The sequence below is a fragment of the Terrapene carolina genome, unplaced genomic scaffold (assembly GCF_002925995.2).
Source record: "Terrapene carolina triunguis isolate 2854851 unplaced genomic scaffold, T_m_triunguis-2.0 Scaffold461, whole genome shotgun sequence".
Lineage (NCBI taxonomy): Eukaryota > Metazoa > Chordata > Testudines > Emydidae > Terrapene > Terrapene triunguis.
The window spans coordinates 1,243,325-1,264,171 of NW_020664812.1; the positions used below are offsets into that span (position 1 = coordinate 1,243,325).

General features: G+C 50.8%; 1 protein-coding gene across 1 annotated transcript in view; it reads right to left on the minus strand.

The window, feature by feature from the left end:
- Nucleotides 1-20,847, minus strand: part of LOC112121535 (IgGFc-binding protein-like) — a 110,008-nt gene that overhangs the window by 11,715 nt on the left and 77,446 nt on the right. The window contains exons 22-30 of the mRNA XM_029913119.1: nt 19,279-19,852; nt 18,850-19,043; nt 18,094-18,235; nt 15,949-16,277; nt 14,413-14,986; nt 5,681-6,009; nt 4,319-4,904; nt 2,854-3,182; nt 2,762-2,772 (exon numbers count right to left, since the gene is read on the minus strand). Coding sequence (XP_029768979.1) covers nt 2,762-2,772; nt 2,854-3,182; nt 4,319-4,904; nt 5,681-6,009; nt 14,413-14,986; nt 15,949-16,277; nt 18,094-18,235; nt 18,850-19,043; nt 19,279-19,852 — 3,068 coding nt within the window. The remainder of the gene's footprint in view (nt 1-2,761; nt 2,773-2,853; nt 3,183-4,318; nt 4,905-5,680; nt 6,010-14,412; nt 14,987-15,948; nt 16,278-18,093; nt 18,236-18,849; nt 19,044-19,278; nt 19,853-20,847) is intronic.

The following is a 20,847-nucleotide window of genomic DNA, read 5'->3' on the forward strand; positions in this document are numbered from 1 at the left end:
GTGACTAAATCTTACCTGCTGGGAGGGGGGCACTCCTGAAGACTGCTGCTGGGGGGGTGGCAGTCCCTGCTGCTGGGGGGAGCAGCGCAGGGCGACGTTTTGGCCGGGGGGGCAGCCCAGCCCCTGCTGCAGCTGGAGGGGGGTGCGGCCTGGGGCCCTGCCGCTGCTGGTCCAGGTGGGGGAGGCCTGGGTCCCCGCTGCCACTGCAGCTGGTCCCGGTCCACTGCACCAGGGCAGCGCTGGGGACCAGTTGCCTGGGGCTGCCAGAGCAGTGCCTGGTGTGGCTGGCCCCGGGGCTTCCCCAGCTGCTGAGTGGTCCTGGGGTCAGCTGCACCAATGCTGTAAAATTCATGGATGCCATGGAAAGTCATGGAAGCCATGACTTCCATGACCTCCGTGAATGATTCGCAGCCTTACATATGAGCAAAGACTGAAGGAACTGGGTATGTTTAGTTTGCAAAAGAGGAGATGGGGGGATATAATAGTGGTCTTCAAATACTTAAAAGGCTGCCATAAAAAAGATGGAGAAAAGTTGTTCTTTCTTGCCACAGAGGGCAGGACAAGAGGCAATGGTTCAAACTACAGCAGAACAGATTTTAGATTAAATCAGGAAAAACTCCCTAACCGAAAGAAGAGTAGGATAATGGAACAGACTGTTTAGCAAGGTTGTGGAATCTCCTTCACAGGAAGTTTTCATCTGTCTTGGATGATTTAGACACAACATGGCAACATGGCAGGGGGTTAGACTAGATGACCCTTGAGGTCCCTTCTAACTCTATGGCTCTATGATTCTATGTGTGGAATAAGCATCCCATCACACCCTGGTCATTTTAACAGATCAAATGGGGCAAGGACTGGGGTGGAAGCATCTTGTGTAGAGAACTGGGGGTTGCTACAGAGAATGAGATATGAAGAAAAGGATGAAGGAGATTCACACAGACAGGTCAGGAAAAGAGAATCAGAAAAAGGAAGATGCAGAAAATGGAGGGGAAAAGGGCAGAAATATATCTGAGCCTCAAATGGAGCAAATTTTCTCACTGTACAATGAACAGAAAAGGAAGGAAATGAATAATAAATACATAAATAAAAAATTAGTTCCTTCTAGAGATGTACAAATAATAGATTAGTAATTACAAAAAATTAGGGGGGGAAATGTTTCAGTCTAACTGAAAAAAAATTCACATCTTTTGGTGAAAAGTGGAAAGAAAATTGTTTCAGGTCAAACAAACCGTTTTTCACTTTTTAAAATATTTGAAATTAAAAAAAATAAAATTAAAGGAAGTTTTGAAACAAAACATCATTTCAAATGAAAAAACTGAAATGTTTTATTTCAAAAATGTTGAAACAAAACCTCTCAGTTTTTTAAGATTTTTTTTTCTCAGCCAAAATAGGTTGTCAAAACTGATGCAAATTCATGAAAGGTTTCAGTGCACAGAAACTGCATTTTTTGCCAAACAAATGTTTTGGATGAAAAATTTTGCCCAGCTCTGGTTAAGAACAGACATACTGAGGCAGACCAATGGTCCATCTAGCCAGATATCCTGTCTTCTAACAGTGGCCAATGCCAGGTGCTTCCAAGTGAATGAACAGAAAAGGGCAATTATTGAGCGCTCCATCTCATCGTCCACTCCCAGCTTCTGGTAGTCAGAGACTAGGGATACCCAGAGCATGGGGTTGCATTCCTGACCATCTTGGCTAATAGTCATTGATGGATCTATATTCCAGGAACTTATCTATCGCTTTTTTGAACCCCATTATAGTTTTGGCCATAATCCTCTGGCAATGAGTTCCACAGGTTGACTGTGTGCTGTGTGAAGAAGTATTTCCTTTTGTTTGTTTTAAACCTGCTGCCTATTTATTTCATTGGGTGACCTCTGGTACTTGTGTTATGTCAAGGAATAAATAATACTTCCTTATTCACTTTCTCCACACCATTCATGATTTTATAGATCTCCATCATATGCCCCCTTAGTCATCTCTTTTCCAAGATGAAAAGTCCCAGTCTTTTTAATCGCTCCTAATTTGGAAGCTGTTCCATACTCTTAATCATTTTGTTGCCCTTCTCTGGACCTTTTCTAATTCTAATATAACTCTTTGAGATGGGGTGTTCAGAACTGCATGCAGTATTCAAGGTGTGGTTACTAAATAAAGACTATATTCTCCCTTTGATCTCTATGCAAACCTCTGATAGGCCGTTCTGCTGTGCATATTGGGGAGTATATAGTCCTGAATTTACACTGCAACACATGCACCATAACTAAATATAGAATTCAGCCCTCTACTGAGACCTGTGATCTATGCCACCTACTCCCATTGATTTCAATGGAGTCCTGATTTCACCTCTATTATTAAATTAATGGAGATATCCTATCTCCTAGAACTGGAAGGAACCTTGTCATTGAGTCCAGCCCCCTGCCTTCACTAGCAGCACCAAGTACTGTTTTTGCCCCAGATCCTTAAGTGGCCCCCTCAAAGATTGAACTCACAACCCTGGATTTAGCAGGCCAATGCTCAAACCACTGAGCTATCCCTTCCCCCCTTTATCAACCTATTATCCTTATTAGTTACAACCTTATTATTATTGTTGGCTAGGATTATCAACCTATCCAACACTCCTTTCTTTCTCTGTCCCTTCTATAGGAGGGAGAGTCTTCTCCCATGCATCGTCTAACAACTGAAACAACCGTCCCACCTTGTCCAAGGTTAGAAACGTCACCTGAAAACATCTTTCTTCCCATTTGCCTGTGTCTTTCTCTCTCACATCCCCTGATTCTAGGATACCATTTGTGTGGGAAAGACACTATGCCAAATCAGTGTGTCTTATAAGGTGCAGTCCTGAAATCGGAGACTTACCCGGACTTTGCCAACTTCCCTCTTGTAGATGGAGATGTTGTACCCATAGACATAGATGTTGGTCACTCGTAGAAAGGAGATGGCCTGGCTGCCCCTGTTATCATTCTTCTCATCGATGGTAAAGGGCTCCAGGGAGCGGTCGTGGCCACAGTACTTGGCAATGGTGTAGGTGCAGGTGCCCTGGAAGTCAAACTTCAGACCATCAAAGGTGTGATAATGCGGGTCCCCCCAGCCCCAGCAAGTTCCCACGTAGTCGGGAACACATGTCGCGTGGCCATCCTCTGTCTTGCACATCTCCTTAGTCCGGCATTTCAGGGTTTCACAGGTTTCTGAAAGGAGAAAGCCCAGTCACATCAACAGAGTGGGGGACACGAGACAAGTGTCTAGGCCGGGGGAGCAAGATCTGCCATGAGCAGAGCATTCATGCAGAACCAACTGAACCAACCAAGGCATGCTGAGGATACTCAACAGAACTTGGCTTGCTGCAAGCTCTGGTCCCAGTCCAGCTAAACACTCAAATGTGTGAGCAGCTCCACTGAAACCAATGAGGTTACTCACATGTTTAAAGTTATGCGTGTGCTTAAATGCCCCTGGTTCTGATCCAGAACACCCTCAATAACCCATTGCTGTGGCACTGAAGTAATTGGCTAAATCCCACTGACTCCTTTGGGAGTGGCATTTCAGACCATACATCAGTGAGCAGGCCCGCCGACGGCACGGGGGGAAAAGGGACAATTGCCCAGGGCCCGGGTGATTTAAAAGGGCCAGGGGGCCCCAGCCGTTGCTGCGGTAGCAGCCAGGCGCCCCGGGCCCTTTTAAATCACCCAGGTGGACCTCAGGGCTCCTAGGCGCGCAGGGGGTGGTACCTACGGCAGCGAAGGTAGCCAGGCAGGCATGTGGAAGTCCTGGCTGTGCCGGAAGAGCGCGCCCAGCAGTGCAGCTGCCCTGGGGCCCGGAATTGCTGTTGGCGGGCCTGTCAGTGGGACCCACACGTGCTAGGGGTTAAATTCTGAGAGTTGTAAGCACCTTTGACTCCCATGTATTTCAATCTCCTGGATCTCCCCTCATAACGCCTGGATCTCGCACAGCTTTGTTCTTATGCTGTTTCACTCTGAAGACCACTAGAAATGCTCCACAGACTCCTATGGCCCATAGACACTGAACTACACCATTGCCTGCTTGCTAGATACATTGCACTTATAGCCAAATTGCGGATAAGCTACCTGCGTCTGTCATTCTTTCAGGCTTGCGAGTTCCTCGAGGGGAGACTACTAGGGTACACTTAACCAAACAAAGAAAACCCTGCAGAATAGGGGGAGCTCTACCCTAAGAATCAGTGCAGACCCCAATGCCCCAGGAACCTGGATCTTCCCATCCCCATGCTCAGGTCACTCACCATCTCCTCCATCAACAGGGGAAACTGTCGGATTAGTCCCATTGCCACCTGTTTCGACAGAATACCAACCTCCTAATTCATCACAGCTGGACGGTGTCCTCCAGTCATAGACAGTGACTCCATGGTCCCTGCAGGTGTCTGCGTAGGTCTCCAGCGCAACACAAAGAACTCTCTTGTTCTCCTCATTCAGACACACGTCATAGATGCAGTTGTCAAAGACGTCGTCGGGGCTCACCTTGGAGTGACACTCTCTGAAGGGCCCTCCCGGTGCTTTGCTGATCAGCCCACAGTGACTGTCATCCCCATACAGCTTCCTTCTGCTCTCATCACATGTCAGGCAGTTCTCTTGGCAGGAATGCCAGCAAAAGGGGTCCCGGTCTTGGACTTTCCAACTGGCAGCCCAGCCCACGATGGCGGAGACTTTGATGCCGTCGGAGGACATCATGTCGTCTTCTGGGTTCTGGTTGAAGTTCCCACAAAGACCGCACATGGCACCATAATAGCTGCTGGGGAGGGTGATTTCCAGATGCCAGTTCTTGTTGTACCCCACCCGGAGGCCAATGTCCGTCTGCATGACAGTGCTGAGGCCTTTCTGGTACAGTCTGATTTTACCATCTTTCAGCATCACCGGGAGCCTGGTGATCACGCCGTTTAGCTAAAGACAGATAGGAGGGGAGGAACACGATGGGCATTATTCGTCTTTCATCCTCACTTGCAATTACTCCAAATGTAGCCTCACCATTAATTTTGGCTGTTATTCATTGTCACTCTAACCAGCAGCAAGTAAAATAATGGTCAAATCCTAAATCACTGTTTACCCATTCCTTAGGCCTGGTCCACACTAACCCCCCACTTCGAACTAAGGTACGCAACTTCAGCGACGTTATTAACGTCGCTGAAATCGAAGTACCTTAGTTCAAACTTACGCGGCAGGCAGGCTCCCCCGTCGATGCCGCGTACTCCTCTCGCCGAGCTGGAGTACCGGCGTCGACGGCAAGCACTTCCGGGATCGATCCCAGAAGATCAATTGCTTACCGCCGGACCAGGAAGTAAGTGTAGACCTACCCTTTGTCAAGAAGAACAACTGAAATCAATTCAAAGTCCCTGAATAAACACAGTATTTATCTAGCTTCACTATCTACCTACAGAATCTGTTTCCAGAATTCCCTATATCTCTATGTAGATTCTACCTATCGGAAATAGCTATCGATCTAGCCACAAAGTCTTGTTTTTGCTCTCTATTTATCTATCTATGATAAGGTTTTCAAATATATAGTTCATACAGATCAGATGTATTTATCTACTTGTATTGCCCACATGACATATTCAGCTGACGGCATCTGTTTGGGATTCTGTTTGTGTGAGACACTACACAATAGTATTGTGCCTTGTAAGTCGAAAAGTGCCAGAACCCTGAGCTGGGAGACTCACCTGGACTTTGCCAACTTCCCTCTTGTAGATGGAGATGTTGTACCCATAGATGTAGACGTTGGTCACTCGCAGAAAGGAGATATCCTGGCTCTCCCTATTGGCGTTCTTCTCATCAATGGTGAAAGGCTCCAGGGTAGCGTCACTCCCACAGTATTTGGCCAGGGTGTAGGTGCAGGTGCCCTGGAAGTCAAACTTCAGACCATCAAAAGTTTGGTAGTGCATGTTCCCTGAGCCCAAGCAGGTTCCCGAGTAGTCAGGAATACATGATGTGTGGCCATCCTCAGTCCGGCATGTCTCTTTGGTCCGGCATTTCAGAGTTTTGCAGTCATCTGAAAGAAAAAATGTTGGTCATATCAACATGGCAGGGAAATCAAGTCGAGTATCTAGGCTCCTAAATGCTACAGTAGTATAAATAATCATAATAATCTATATATAATAAAGCAGTAAGGCATGTACCTATGCCATGCCAAGAGTCCTAGACCATTGTGAGTTAGAGGTATCTGAACCAACCACCATCCTTACTCTACACCTAGTTTGTATTCAACGATATAAGGGAGACTGTCCCACTGTTCTTTAAAAATTGATTCACCACCTGTACAACTTAACACAAACTCTCCAACGCAGTCCACATGCCCAAACAAATCAACACAAAATCCCCAAACATGATCCCCCAGACACACACCCCTCATTCGTCACCCACACAATTCAACACAAAATTCTTCAGCCCAGTCCCCCCGATACAAATTAACACAACCACCAACACGACAACACAGCCAACACATGATAACCCCAAACACATAGCTCCTCATTACAGCACACACTCCTCTTTCACCACCTTCCAAAATTTCTCAACACAACACAAACACTTGCCCACCTATATTTAGACTTGCCATAAAACAATAAACGTGAGTGGCAAAGCTGTGGGTTATCAATTAATAACAATAATGATAGCATGGGAGAGCCAGACTGGTTATGAGCACAATCTTCACGCAGAACCAGCTTACCCCCCCATTGCATGCTGAGCGGATGGCAAGTCCATGATAGTCAACAGAACCTGGCTTGCTGCAAGTTATAGTCCCAATCCAGCAAAGAACTTAACCATGTGAGTAGTTCCATGGAAATCAGTGAAGCTACTCACATGCTTCAAGTTATTCATGTGCCTAAGTGCATATGTCTCTGATCCAGCAACATGCTGAGCACCCTCAATAGGTTGTTTCTGTGGCACTGAATTCATTGGCGAATCCCCATTGACTCCAGTGGGAAAAGGATTTCAGTCCATAAGTCAGCAAGGGCTGCAGGTGCTAAGAGTCAAATTCTGAGAGGTTTAAGCACCTTCAGATCCCATGCATTTCAATCAGAGAAGAACATCTCATGGAGCTGCCTCCCCTCTTACCTCCACAATTGTCTATAGCTGCTTCACTCTGAAGACCATCAAAAAAGTTCCACAGCCCCCTATACTCCATGGACACTTAGAAACACTGAACTCCACCATTGTCAGCTTGCCAGATACATCACACATATGTCATGTGGGCAATAGGGTATATATACTGTGACAAAGTTCCTCCTCTATCTTGGTGGGTCCTGCGCTTATTGGCGAATTTTCCTGCCTCAGAGATTCACCATGTGGGTTGGGGAACAGCCCAGAGACCTTCCCCTCTGGAAGAACCCACAGTCTAGGTCAATTGGGAGGTTTGGGGGGAACCCGGGCCCACCCTCTACTCCGGGTTCCAGCCCAGGGCCCTGTGGACTGCAGCTGTCTATAGTGCCTCCTGTAACAGCTGCATGACAGCTACAACTCCCTGGGCTACTTCCCCATGGCCTCCTCCAAACACCTTCCTTATTCTCACCACAGGACCTTCCTCCTGGTGTCTGATAACGCTTGTGCTCCTCAGTCCTCCAGCAGCACACCCTCTCACTCTCAGCTCCTTGCGCCTCTTGCTCCCAGCTCCTCACACTCGCACCACAAACTGAAGTGAGCTCTTTTTAAAACCCAGGTGCCCTGATTAGCCTGCCTTAATTGATTCTAGAAGCTTCTTCTTAATTGGCTCCAGGTGTCCTAATTAGTCTGCCTGCCTCAACTGGTTCTAGCAGGTTCCTGATTACTCTAGTGCAGCCCCTGCTCTGGTCACTCAGGGAACAGAAAACTACTCATCCAGTGACCAGTATATTTGCCCTCTACCAGACTCCTGTACCCCACTGGTCTGGGTCTGTCACAATACATAGGAAACTTGGGCAGCTAGCCTACACTGTCACCCGTGACTTTGCATCCACACTGATATTTTTAGATATCGATCTCAAGCCGAGGAATGTCCACTTGAGCTGAGAAAAGACGGTTACTCACCTTTGTAACTGTTGTTCTTCGAGATGTGTTGATCATATCCATTCCAATTAGGTGTGTGTGCGCCACGTGCATGATCGTCGGAAGATTTTTATCCTAGCAACTCTCGGTGGATCAGCTGAGGCGCCCCCTGGAGTGGCGCCCTTATGGTGCCGGATATATGCCCCTGCCGACCCAGCGCCCCCTCAGTTCCTTCTTGCCAGCTACTCCGACAGTGGGGAAGGAGGGCGGGTTTGGAATGGATATGAGCAACACATCTCGAAGAACAACAGTTACAAAGGTGAGTAACCGTCTTTTCTTCTTCGAGTGCTTGCTCATATCGATTCCAATTAGGTGACTCCCAAGCCTTACCTAGGCGGTGGGGTCAGACTTAGATGTCGCGGAGTGAAGAACCGCTGAACCAAATGCTGCATCATCCCTGGACTGCTGCACTATGGCATAGTGGGAAGTGAACGTGTGCACAGATGACCAAGCCGCTGCCCTACAGATCTCCTGTATGGGCACATGAGCCAGAAAGGCAGAGGACGAAGCTTGAGCCCAAGTAGAATGGGCAGTGAGACGTGGAGCTGGGACACCCGCCAAATCGTAACATGCACGGATGCATGACGTAATCCAAGACGATATTCGCTGCAAAGAGATCAGAAGGCCTTTCATCCGGTCTGCCACAGTTGGGATGTCTTTCTGAACGGCTTCGTTCGTTCGATGTAAAAGGTAAGAGCCCTGCGAAGTCTAGGGAATGTTGCTGTTGTTCCCTTCACGAAGCATGCGGCTTTGGGAAGAAGACTGGGAGGAAGATGTCTTGGTTGACATGGAAGGCAGACACCACCTTAGGGAGGAAGGCGGGGTGAGGTCGCAGCTGTATCTTGTCCTTATGGAACACTGTATACGGTGGGTCCGATGTGAGAGCCCTAAGTTCAGAGACTCGTCTCGCCGATGTGATAGCGATGAGGAAAGCTGTTTTCCAGGACAGGTACAGAATCGAGCAGGTGGCCATGGGCTCAAAGGGGGCACCCATGAGTCTAGATTGGACTAGATTGAGGTCCCACGTAGGGGCCGGCTGACGAATTTGTGGGTACAGACGTTCTACACCCTTGAGGAACCTGCTGTCCATGGGACTGGAGAAGACTGAGTGCCCGTTCTCACCCGGGTGGAAGGCAGAGATCGCTGCTAGGTGGACTCTGATAGATGAGACAGCTAGGCCTTGCTGTTTCAAGGACCAGAGATAGTCTAGGATGGTAGGAACTGGCACCCCCATAGGGACAGTGTTGTTTAGGGCACACCAGCAGGAGAAGCGCTTCCATTTGGCCAGGTATGTGGACCTAGTGGAGGGCTTCCTGCTCCCCAAGAGCACTTGCTGTACCGAAGTGGAGCAACGCAGCTCGGATTGAGTCAGCCATGCAGCAGCCAAGCAGTCAGGTGGAGGGACTGCAGGTCCGGATGACATAACCTGCCGTGTTCCTGAGTGATCAGGTCCGGCCACAATGGTAAAGCGATTGGTTTCGTCACCAACAGATCGAGGAGTGTGGTGTACCAGTGTTGTCTGGGCCACGCTGGAGTGATCAAGATTAAGCGGGCCTTGTCTCTGCGTAACTTGAGGAGGACCTTGTGGACCAACGGAAATGGAGGGAAGGCATAGAGCAGGTGGTCTTTCCACAGTATCAGGAAGGCGTCCGACAGGGAGCCCGGGGAACGTCCCTGGAGAGAGCAGAACACCTGGCACTTCCGATTCTCGCGAGAGGCAAAAAGGTCTATGTGGGGAAATCCGCACCTCCGGAAAACAGAATGAATAACGTCCAGACGTATCGACCACTCGTGAGCGAGGAAGGACCTGCTGAGGCAATCTGCCAAGGTGTTCTGGACTTCTGGGAGAAAAGACGCCACCAGGTCGATTGAGTGGGCTATGCAAAATTCCCAGAGATGTATGGCTTCCTGACAGAGGAGGGATGACTGCGCTCCGCCTTGCTTGTTGATGTAAAACATGGCCGTTGTGTTGTCTGTGAAGATCGTGACAGAACAGCCCTGCAGGTGTTCACGGAATACCTGACACGCTAGGCATACTGCTCTCAGTTCCCTGACGTTGATGTGCAGGTTTATTTCTTGTGCGGACCAAAGGCCTTGTGTGCGAAGGTCCGCGAGGTGAGCGCCCCAGCCCAGAGAGGATGCGTCCGTGGTGAGGACTAGAGAGGGCTGTGGGGCACGGAATGGCATCCCCCCGCAAACAAGGCTGGAGTTTAGCCACCAACCCTGAGAGGACAAGACCTCCATCAGTACCGTGAATACTGTGTCCAAACTGTCCCGGCCTGGACGGTACACTGACGAGAGCCAGATCTGAAGTGGGCGGAGGCGTAGTCTGGCATGTTTGTTCACGAAGGTGCACGAGGCCATATGGCCCAGAAGACCAAGGCATGTGCATGCTGTCGAGGTTGGGAAGCTTTGGAGGGCGTGGATAATGGTCATCATGGACTGGAAGCGGGTCTGCGGTAGGCACGCCCTGGCGAGATTCGAGTCTAGGACTGCCCCAATGAAGTCTATTCTTTGGGTTGGCCCCAAAGTGGACTTTTCAGCGTTGAGCAGCAGGCCCAATTGCCTGAAGCAGGTCATGAGGAACTGAACGTGAGACCGCACCTGTAGCTCGGACCGACCCCGAATGAGCCAGTCATCGAGGTACGGAAACACTTGGATCTGATGTATGCGGAGCCAGGCCGCTATGACAGTCATACATTTTGTGAAGACCCTTGGCGCTGTGGAGAGGCCGAAGGGGAGGACCGCAAATTGGAAATGCTGCTTTCCGACCACAAAGCGAAGGAACCGCCTGTGTGGTGGTTAAATGGCTATGTGGAAGTACGCGTCCTTCATGTTGAGGGCGGCATACCAGTCTCCAGGATCCAGGGAAGGGATAATAGTTTCCAGGGTAACCATGCGGAACTTCAACTTTATCACAAATTTGTTGAGTCCGCGTAGGTCCAGGATGGGCCGAAGCCCCCCCTTTGCCTTGGGGATTAGGAAGTAGCGGGAGTAAAAACCCCTGCCCCTCAAGTCCCTTGGTACCTCTTCCACCGCTCCAATAGACAGGAGCACTTGTACCTCCTGCAAGAGGAGTTGCTCGTGCGAAGGGTCCCTGAAGAGGGATGGGGAGGGAGGGTGGGAAGGGGGGGGCGAAATAAACTGAAGCTGGTATCCATTTTCCACCATGTGTAGGACCCAGCGATCTGATGTTATGCAGGACCACGCAGGGAGGAAACAGGAGAGGCAGTTGGAGAAAGGTAGGGAAGGATCCTGGGAGGAGACTGGTGCTCCGTCCTCGAGCGCAGCTTCGAAAGTTTTGTCTGGGCCCCGCTGATGGTCTAGGGGGGCCCTGATTCTGGCCTGCTTGCAGACCAGGTTGTCGCCTCCTATTGCCACGACCATGCCTTCTAGAGAAGTCTTGCCGCGGTCGAGGGTTCGGGTAAGTGCGCTGCGGCTGGGGCCGGAAGGGCCTGCGCTGCGTCACCGGGGTATGCATGCCCAATGAGCGCATGGTGGCCCGGTTATCCTTCAGACTTTGTAGTCTGGGATCAGTTTTATCTGAAAAGAGATCTTGGCCTTCAAAGGGCAGGTCCTGTATAGTCTGCTGCAGTTCCGGTGGAAGGCCGGACACTTGCAGCCATGAAATGAGGTGCATAGCTACTCCCGAGGCTAGAGTTCTAGCTGCTGAGTCAGCTGCGTCTAAAGACGCCTGCAGAGATGTCCTTGCCACCTTCTTGCCATCTTCGAGCAAGGCCCCAAACTCTTCCCTGGACTCCTAGGGAACCAACTCCTTGAATTTTCCCATCAAGTTCCAGGTGTTATAGTTATAACGGCTCAGGAGGGCCTGCTGGTTAGCTACCCTGAGCTGTAGGCCACCAGTTGAGTAAATCTTACGCCTGAACAGATCCAGGCACCTAGCGTCCTTGGACTTAGGGGCGGGCGCTTGTTGGCCATGCCTCTCCCTCTCGTTTACAGACTGTACAACGAGGGAGCAAGGTTGGGGGTGCACATACAAGTACTCATAATCTTTAGATGGCATCATGTATTTCCTTTCCACCACTCTGGCTGTGGGAGGGATGGACACCGGGGACTGCCAGATAATATTGGCATTAGCCTGAATGGTCTTAATGAAGGATAAAGCTACCCGCGTGGGGGCATCAGCCGACAAAATGTCCACCACCGGGTCCTCAACTTCCGTCACCTCCTCCACCTGCACATTCATGTTCTGTGCCACCTGTCCTGGTGAGGAAGCACGAAGATCTATAGGTGGAGGGCCAGAGGAGGACATGCCTGCCACGGCTTCGTCAGGCGAGGATGAGGAGGACCATCCCTGGACTAGTGGGTCCTGGGGAAGGTCAGATTGAGGAGTGTCCGGTTGCCCATGGTCCACGATCGTAGGGACATCAGCCTGTTCAGGCAGTAGGGCGGTCGTCTCCAAAGCTATCGGGGGAGGACGGCTAACAGTTGCCTCAGGTACCCTAGGCTCCGAATGAGCCGAGCGAGAAGCGCCTGAGGGGCCACCTTGGGCTTGGTGGTATGCCCAAGGGGTCCAGAAGGACCATTGTGGAGGACCCTTTTCGGGATCCTGTCCTACATCTGGCCCCTGGCTAGCGCCATCCGCGTCCTGGCCATGGACATTATAGCCACTCGCCGCTTGGGACACCGCCGAGTTCGGGCGAAAAGGCCAAAGCAGTGCCGAACGCACTTGTTGTGTTGAACCGTCACCTTCTACCGGTCCGCGCCTGAGGGCTGGGGACCGGTGCCGGTGTCCCGAGCAGTACCATGATCAGGAGTGGGATCAACAGTCATAACGGTGCCGGGAGGTCGATCTAGATCTGGACGAAGACCGACGGTGCAGGCGGTGCCGCGACCGGCTGTGCGATGAGCGGTGCCGGGATCGGTGCCGGGAGCTGGATCGGTACCAATCGTACCGGGAGGGAGACCTTCGGGAGGCGGAGCGGCGCCGCAAGTACGACCGGCGCCGAGATGGAGATTGGTGCCGGGACTGCGAGCGACGCTGAGACCGGGACCATCTGCGGGACCGGGACCGGAATCGAGAGCGGTGCCGAGCTGTTTCACTCTGCGATGGAAGTTGCATGAAGGTGGGCTTCCCTATGGATGGGACAGTCCACACCGGCGGTGCCGTAGGGTGAGACAGTCCAGGCTCAGTCAGCGCGATAAGGTCCCGAGCAGTGGAGAAGGTTTCTGTAGTGGACGGCAGGCCCAGCTCAACCACGGTGTGCACCGGGGAGCTTATATGCACCGGACTCAACGGTGCTTGAGGCGCCGGAATCGACGGTGCCGGAGTTGGTGCCTTCGCGGTGAGGTCCGGCACGGCACGCTGCTCCACAGAAGCCACAGGCGGTGCTTGCAACTGCGGAGGAGCAGCAGGTGGTTTGTGCTGCTTCTTGGGCCGCGGAGACAGCGAGCTGTGTCGCGTCTGTACCGGTGCCGGAGACGTCCGGTGCCGAGGTACCTTGCTGGTGCTGGGTTGCTCCGGTGCCGGAGGCGCGCTGCGGACTGACGGTGCCTGGTCTGCGCACAGTGCCGGGGGCACTGGGCTAAGTGCCACTTCCATCAGGAGCTGTTTTAGATGGAAGTCCCGCTCCTTTTTTGTCCAAGGCACAAATGCGGCACTTATCGGGTTGATGATCTTCCCCCAGGCACTTCAAACAGGAGTCGTGGGGGTCTCCAATGGGCATCGGCTTGAGACAGGCCGAGCAAGGCTTGAAACCCGGAGACTTGGGCATGAGTCCTGGTACGGGGGCGGAGGAACAGGGATAAACCCTGATTCCTCATCTTATATACAACTATATAAACTATATATACACTATATATATACAAACTTACTAAGACTACTCTAAAACTGCTAAAACTGGTAAACTACACTAAAGAACTAACTATAATACAAAGAGAAAGCTAGGGATGTGGAGGTCAGCTATGCTGCTCTCCACAGTTCCAACGACCGTCATGGGCGGTAAGAAGAAACTGAGGGGGCGCTGGGTCGGTAGGGGCATATATCGGGCGCCTCAGCCGACCCACCGAGAGTTGCTAGGGTAAAAATCTTCCAACGATCGTGCACGCGGCGCGCGCACACCTAATTGGAATAGATATGAGCAAGCACTCGAAGAAGAATTATGCCTCCCAGCTGCTGTGTACATGTACCTGAGCAACTGAATCAATGATTGTTTTAGATCTCATTAACTAACAGGGCCAGGCGGGTTAGCTCTTAGCTGATTGACTGCTAGGGGGAGCTCTACCCTAAGAGTCAGTGCTGACCCCAGTACCTCAGGGATCCTGGATATTTCCATCCCCATGCTCATCAAAAAAGATAAACAGATTGACTACCGCTACTGCGGTCAATAAGAAACCAAGCTGCCAGACTCACCACAACTGGACGGCGTCCTCCAGTCAGCGACAGTGACCCCATGCTTCCTGCAGGCTTTCGCGTAGGCCTCCAGCGCCTCACACAGAATGCTCTTGTCCCCCTCATTCAGACACATGTCATAGATGCAGCTGTCAAAGAAGTCATCAGCACTCACCCTGGAGTGACACTCCCTGAAGGGCCCTCCCGGTGCTTTACTGATCACCCCACAGTGACTGTCATCCCCATACAGATCTCTCTTGCTCTTATCACACATTGGGCAAATGCCTTGGCAATAATCCCAGCAAAGGGGGTCCCGGTCTTGGACTTTCCAACTGGCAGCCCAGTCCATGATGGAGGAGACTATGGTGCCTTTGGATGACATCATGTCATCTTCTGGATTCTGGTTGAAGTTCCCACATAGGCCGCACGTGGCCCCATAATAGCTGCTGGGGAGGGTGATCACTACACGCCAATTTTCATCATGTGAGATCTGGAGGCCGAAGTCTGTCTGCAGGACGGTGCTGAGGTCTTTCTGGTACAGTCTGATTTTACCGTCTTTCAGCGTCACTGGGAGACTGGTGATCACACTGTTCAGCTAGAGACAGAGAGGAGGGGGGAGATATGATAGGTGTTATTGCTCTTTCATCCTCACTTGTTCTTACTGCAACTGTCACCTTGCCACTCATTTCGGCTGTAAGTCATTGTCACTTTAACCAGTGGCATGTAAAAGAATCACTGAAATCAAAGTGACTTTCCCTGAATAAATACAGTATTTATCTAGCTACACCCTATCTACCAGTTTATATTTGTCTGCATAATTATCTATCTATCTATCTATCTATCTATCTATCACAACCATGTCAAACACACAAGACCAGTTGCATTTATGTACTTTTATTGCCGATATGATATATTCAGCTCATAGATTCATAGATTCATAGATTCTAGGACTGGAAGGGACCTCGAGAGGTCATCAAGTCCAGTCCCCTGCCTGTATGGCAGGACCAAATACTGTCTAGACCATCCCTGATAGACATTTATCTAACCTACTCTTAAATATCTCCAGAGATGGAGATTCCACAACCTCCCTAGGCAATTTATTCCAGTGTTTAACCACCTTGACAGTTAGGAACTTTTTCCTAATGTCCAACCTAGACCTCCCTTGCTGCAGTTTAAGCCCATTACTTCTTGTTCTATCCTTAGAGGCTAAGGTGAACAAGTTTTCTCCCTCCTCCTTATGACACCCTTTTAGATACCTGAAAACTGCTATTATGTCCCCTCTCAGTCTTCTCTTTTCCAAACTAAACAAACCCAATTCTTTCAGCCTTCCTTCATAGCTCATGTTCTCAAGACCTTTAATCATTCTTGTTGCTCTTCTCTGGACCCTTTCCAATTTCTCCACATCTTTCTTGAAATGCAGTGCCCAGAACTGGACACAATACTCCAGCAGAGGCCTAACCTGTCGCCCGTATCTAGGATTCCATTTGTGTGAGAGGCACTACACAAAAAATACTGTTTAAGTAGAAAAGGCACAGAGCCCTGAGCTGGGAAACTCACCCGGACTTTGCCAACTTCCCTCTTGTAGATGGAGACGTTGTACCCATAGACGTAGATATTGGTCACCTGCCAAAAGGAGATATCCTGGTTCCCCCTGTTGTCGTTCTTCTCATCGATGGTGAAGGACTCCAGGGTAGGGTCATTGCCACAGTACTTAGCGATGGTGTACTTGCAAGTGCCCTGCAAGTCAAACTTCAGGCCATCAAAAGTTTGGTACTGTGCATCCCCTGAGCCCAGGCAGATTCCAGTGTAGGCAGGAACACATGCCTCTTGGCCATCTTCAATTTTGCATCTCTCCTTGATCCGGCATTTCAGGGTTTTGCAGGGATCTGAAAGGAGAAAAGCCCAGTTCTATCAACAGGGCAGGGAACTCAAGTCCAGTGTCTAGGCTGGGAGATCCAGCCCTGTCATGGGCACAGAGTTCATGCAGAACCAGCGGAGCTAGCCAGAGGACACTGAGAGGTTGGGAAGCCCGGGATACTCAACGGCACTTGGTTTGCTGGAAGCTGTGGTTCCAATCTATCGAAACACTTAATCAAGTGAGCTCAGTTGAAATCAATGAGGCTACACACATGCTTCAAGTTATGCATGTGCACAAGTGCCTATGGCTCTGATCCAGCAACATGCTGAGCACCCTCAATAACACATTGCTATGGCACTGAAGTCATTAGCCATAGGTGCTGGAACTAGGAGTGCTGGGGGGGCTGCTGCACCTCCTGGCTTGAAGTGGATTCCAGTGGAGGTAACGTTTACAGTTTGGTTCAATGGCTCTCAGCCTCCCCAATGTAAAAATTGTTCCAGCACCCCTGTCATTGGCTAACTCCCAGTGATTCCATTGGGAGAGGGAATTCAGTCCATAAATCAGTGAGAGCTGCAGGTGCTAATGATCAAATGCTAAGAGGTGCCAAGCACCTGTGACTCCCATTGGAGGAAAAGTTCATCTCAGAGATTTCCCTCCCCTCCTAACTCCCCACAACTCAGTTCTTATGCTGCTTCTCTCTGAAGTCCACCAGCTCAGTTTATAAAGGCTAGTGTGTGTCCTCTCCACATCGAAGGAGGGGAGGACTGGGTAATGAACTTACACTGGTCAGGCTTCTGACCAAGGCAAGATGGTACCGTTCTGGGATGCAAGTAGGGTGACCAGACAGCAAGTGTGAAAAATTGGGACAGGGGGTGGGGGGTAATCGAAGTCTATATAAGAAAAAGCCCCAAATATCGGGACTGTCCCTATCTGGTCACCCTAAGTGCAAGGCTGGGGAGCTGGGGGGATTTGGCTGGAGCCTCCCTATTGTTGGTTCATGAATGGCTAGGAGAAACATTCGCCAAACTTGGTTTGGCGTGTCCCTGCCTGTGGATGTCTGTGTAAGTGCAGTACCCAGCAGAGGTTTATAGCTTGCCAACAGCATCACAGTGAGAGGGATACCTCAGGTCATAGGTGCCGACTTCCCCACTTTCCTCTGGGTGCTCGATCCCACTCCTGCCCCTGGCTCAGCCCCCACTCCACCCTTTCCATGAGGCCCATCCCTGCCCTGCCTCTTCCCACCCCTTCCCCGCCCACATTCCAAGCCCTTCCCCAAATTCCTGCCCTGGCCCCACCTCTTCCCCGCTTCCTCCCCTGAGCGTGCCACGTTCCCTCTCCTCCCCCTCCCTCCCAGAGCTTGTTACGCAGCCAAACAGCTGTTTGGCGGTGGCTGGGTGGGAAGTCCTGGGAGGTAGGCGGAGGAGCGGGGAGGCGGTGTGCTCAGGGGAGGAGGAGGCGGAGGTGGGGCGGGGGGTGAGGGGAGCTCAGCTGCCAGTGGGTGCAGAGCACCCACTAATTTTTCCCCATGGGTGCTCCAGCCCCGGAGCACCCACCGAGTCAGCACTTATGGCCCAGGTTGGACAGAGGGCTCAGCAGTCCCACAGTCCAGGTTGCACCCTGGGAACCTCTGTAACAATCATACTTCTTGCTGAATTGCAAATTGCCTATCTCTGTCTATGATTAGCTAAGCAGGATCAGGCTGGTTAATTAGCAGAAGGGTATTTCTTGAGGAAAAATAAGCTTAATAAATAAACTGTTGTAAACTGGTTTCTCCCATCCCTACCTCAGTTATTCCACCCACAGTAACCCCTCGGGGCATATTTCAATCAGTGACTCTCCTTCACCTTTGCTGATGCAGCCCATGATACCATCTCTGAGCTTGCAGGTTTCTTCTCTGGTGCAGCTGTGGGCTTTGCAGGTCACCCCTTGGGCAGAAACGCAGGTGCAGCTCTGCTGGCACTCATTCGTCAGGATGGTCTCGCTGGGCTGAGGGGACATTTGGAAAAGGGGAAATAACACAATGTAATGGGGAAAAGATTATTTATATTAATTTCAGGCAGTGCTTGTGACAAAGTGCGGTTTTATTCATAGAATCATAGAATATCAGGGTTGGAAGGGACCTCAGGAGGTCATCTAGTCCAACCCCCTGAGTCCTGACTGGCTTTGTATGGAGTAGTTCCAGAGCATTGCCCGGTGACTCCGTGACAGTGCTAAACCCAGAAATGTGTGGTGATGTGTGTGAAAATGTCTGTTCTGTTGTCATATTATTTGCTCTTAATGTTAAAGAGAAAGGCTGTCACTGGGCCAAGGGCCAGAAATAGCACCTAGGTTTTAACCTCCCATCTGCTCCTGAGTCACTATGTGGCCGTGAGCAAGTCACTGCCTCTCTCTGTGCCTCAGTTTCCTAAAATAGACAAAGGGAATTAAATAATCTTGCCTTTCTTGGTGCTTTGGGCATTGGGTACTAGCAGAGTGGGGGTGCCAGGCCGGATAGGCCAAAGCTTTGATCCACTATAGCTAACCCTATTCCTGGCTAGTGTAGGGATTAAGATGTGGATAGAGCAAAAATTAGATCAGACCCAGACCGCTTGGGGTGGTACCTTGTAGTATCTCCCACGCTCGAAGCACCCACAATTCTCCAGAGTCACACAGCCCTGGCCGTCGAAGAAGAAGCCCTTGTCACACTGGCAGCCTTCAGCACAGGTCTCCGGGCAGTCCATGTTGTCTCCAGTGCAGGTGGTGGTACAGAGCTTGGCACAGACCTTGTAGTGGCTGTTGGCTGGGCAGGTCAGAGCTTAAATAGAGAGAGAATTAATTTAGGGCAGGAAAGATCTCATACCATGAACCAGAGGTACAGAGACATGAAGGGGAGGAGAGCGGGACTGGGAGGAGAGGATCAGGACACTTATGGAAGGTTGGTTTCCATCCAGAAGAGTTTCTGAAGAAACCCAAAGGTTTGGAATGAGATGCCTTGAAATTATGACCCTCCCCAGTGCGTCCCAGAGACCCATCAACATCACAGCACTTACGGCAGAAGGAGGTGCTCCTCCAGGGCTGGATGGTGACCTTGGCCTCTTGGCAGGCTGTCACGTAGCTGTGCATGCTCTGGCACAGGACCTGGGAGTCCCCGTTGCCCAGGCACAGATCATACAGACAGTTGTTGAAATACACAGTGGGGCTGACCGTGCTGTGGCAGGTGGCAAAAGGGCCGTGAGGGGCTGTGAGCAGCCCACAGTAGTTGTGCGCTTTGAAGACATCTTTCCTCTCCTCCTTGCAGACCGGACAGCTGTTCCCAGCACATTTGTCTGTACAGGATGCCTCTGGGATCTGAACTTCCCAGGCAGACCCGAAGGATGCAGTGTCGGGGGCCACCCTGCCATCGGGGAGCAGGAACTCGTCATCCTGCTGTCCTTTGTAATTTCCGCACAGGCCACACATCCGGCCATGGTAGCTCCCCGGGACTGTGACTCTGGCGTGGTAAACCAGGTCATAGCTCACGGTGAGGCCAAAGTCAGTTTGCACCAGGACATTCACGCCATGCTGATACGCCCGGAGCCGCCCATCAGCCACGATCACAGGCAGGTTGTGGGACACCCCGTCCACCTGGGAGAGACAGAGCATCCCATGTGAGCTGTGGGGAGTGGATACTGTAGGGTTTGGGTTATGGGCAGTGAGTTTTGAGATTCTGTTCTCACTGACACTGTTGCATAAATCCAGTATGACTCCAGATCTCACTTTAGAATAACTCAAGATTTATACCAGTGCCACTGAGATCAGAATCTGGTTCCAGGCCTGCAATAAATTAGGCAGTAAAAGCCCTGATCACTGTATCACATGATCACTCTGGCCCACATCTCTCTCTGCCCCTGACCTCACTCCTGATCCTTTCTCTTTCCCACTCCCTCCATCTCCTTACCCTGCTCTTCACCTGCACCTGTTTGGGATCTGACTTCACCACATCTCAGCTGTTCCCCTTGTGCTAGTGTAGCATGATTTTTGTTAGGTACTCAGAGATATTCAGCACCGCTATTCCCACTCGAATCACTCCCCACCGATCTGTTCCCATCCTGCTGCGCTGATGAGACCCACAGAGTCAAGGGGAGAGGAGATGGAGGCCCGCGGGAGGATTTCAGCACAGGCTGAGTGCAAACAGTGGCAGAGAGGATAATGATGTCATTGCCAACAGGCAGATTTGCAGCAAGAGGAGGTTTAGGAGGAGAAGGAGAGTTCAGATTCAAAGTCAATACCCAGGTTAGAAAAAATGTGGGCAAATCTTCAAGGGGAAACATCTTGTCCATATGTTCCAAGCTCATCACCCTGGCCTACTTCTCTGCTCTCCTTTTGCTAACCACCCACCTCCTCCCTGATCCTCTCTCTTTACCATCCCCATCTCCTGCACCCATGTTTGGCCTGCAGCTCCGCTTCATGCCCACACCTACACTCAGAACTATCTCTTACTTCTTGTCCATGTCCTCCCTCCCCAAAAAACCCACGAGTTATGAACCAGGAATGGAAGCAGAGAAGACGGAGCTGAGCTGGAGGATGCTCACTGTGCCCACAAGAAGCTCTCATATAGCAGCATCCATGAGTAATGCTTT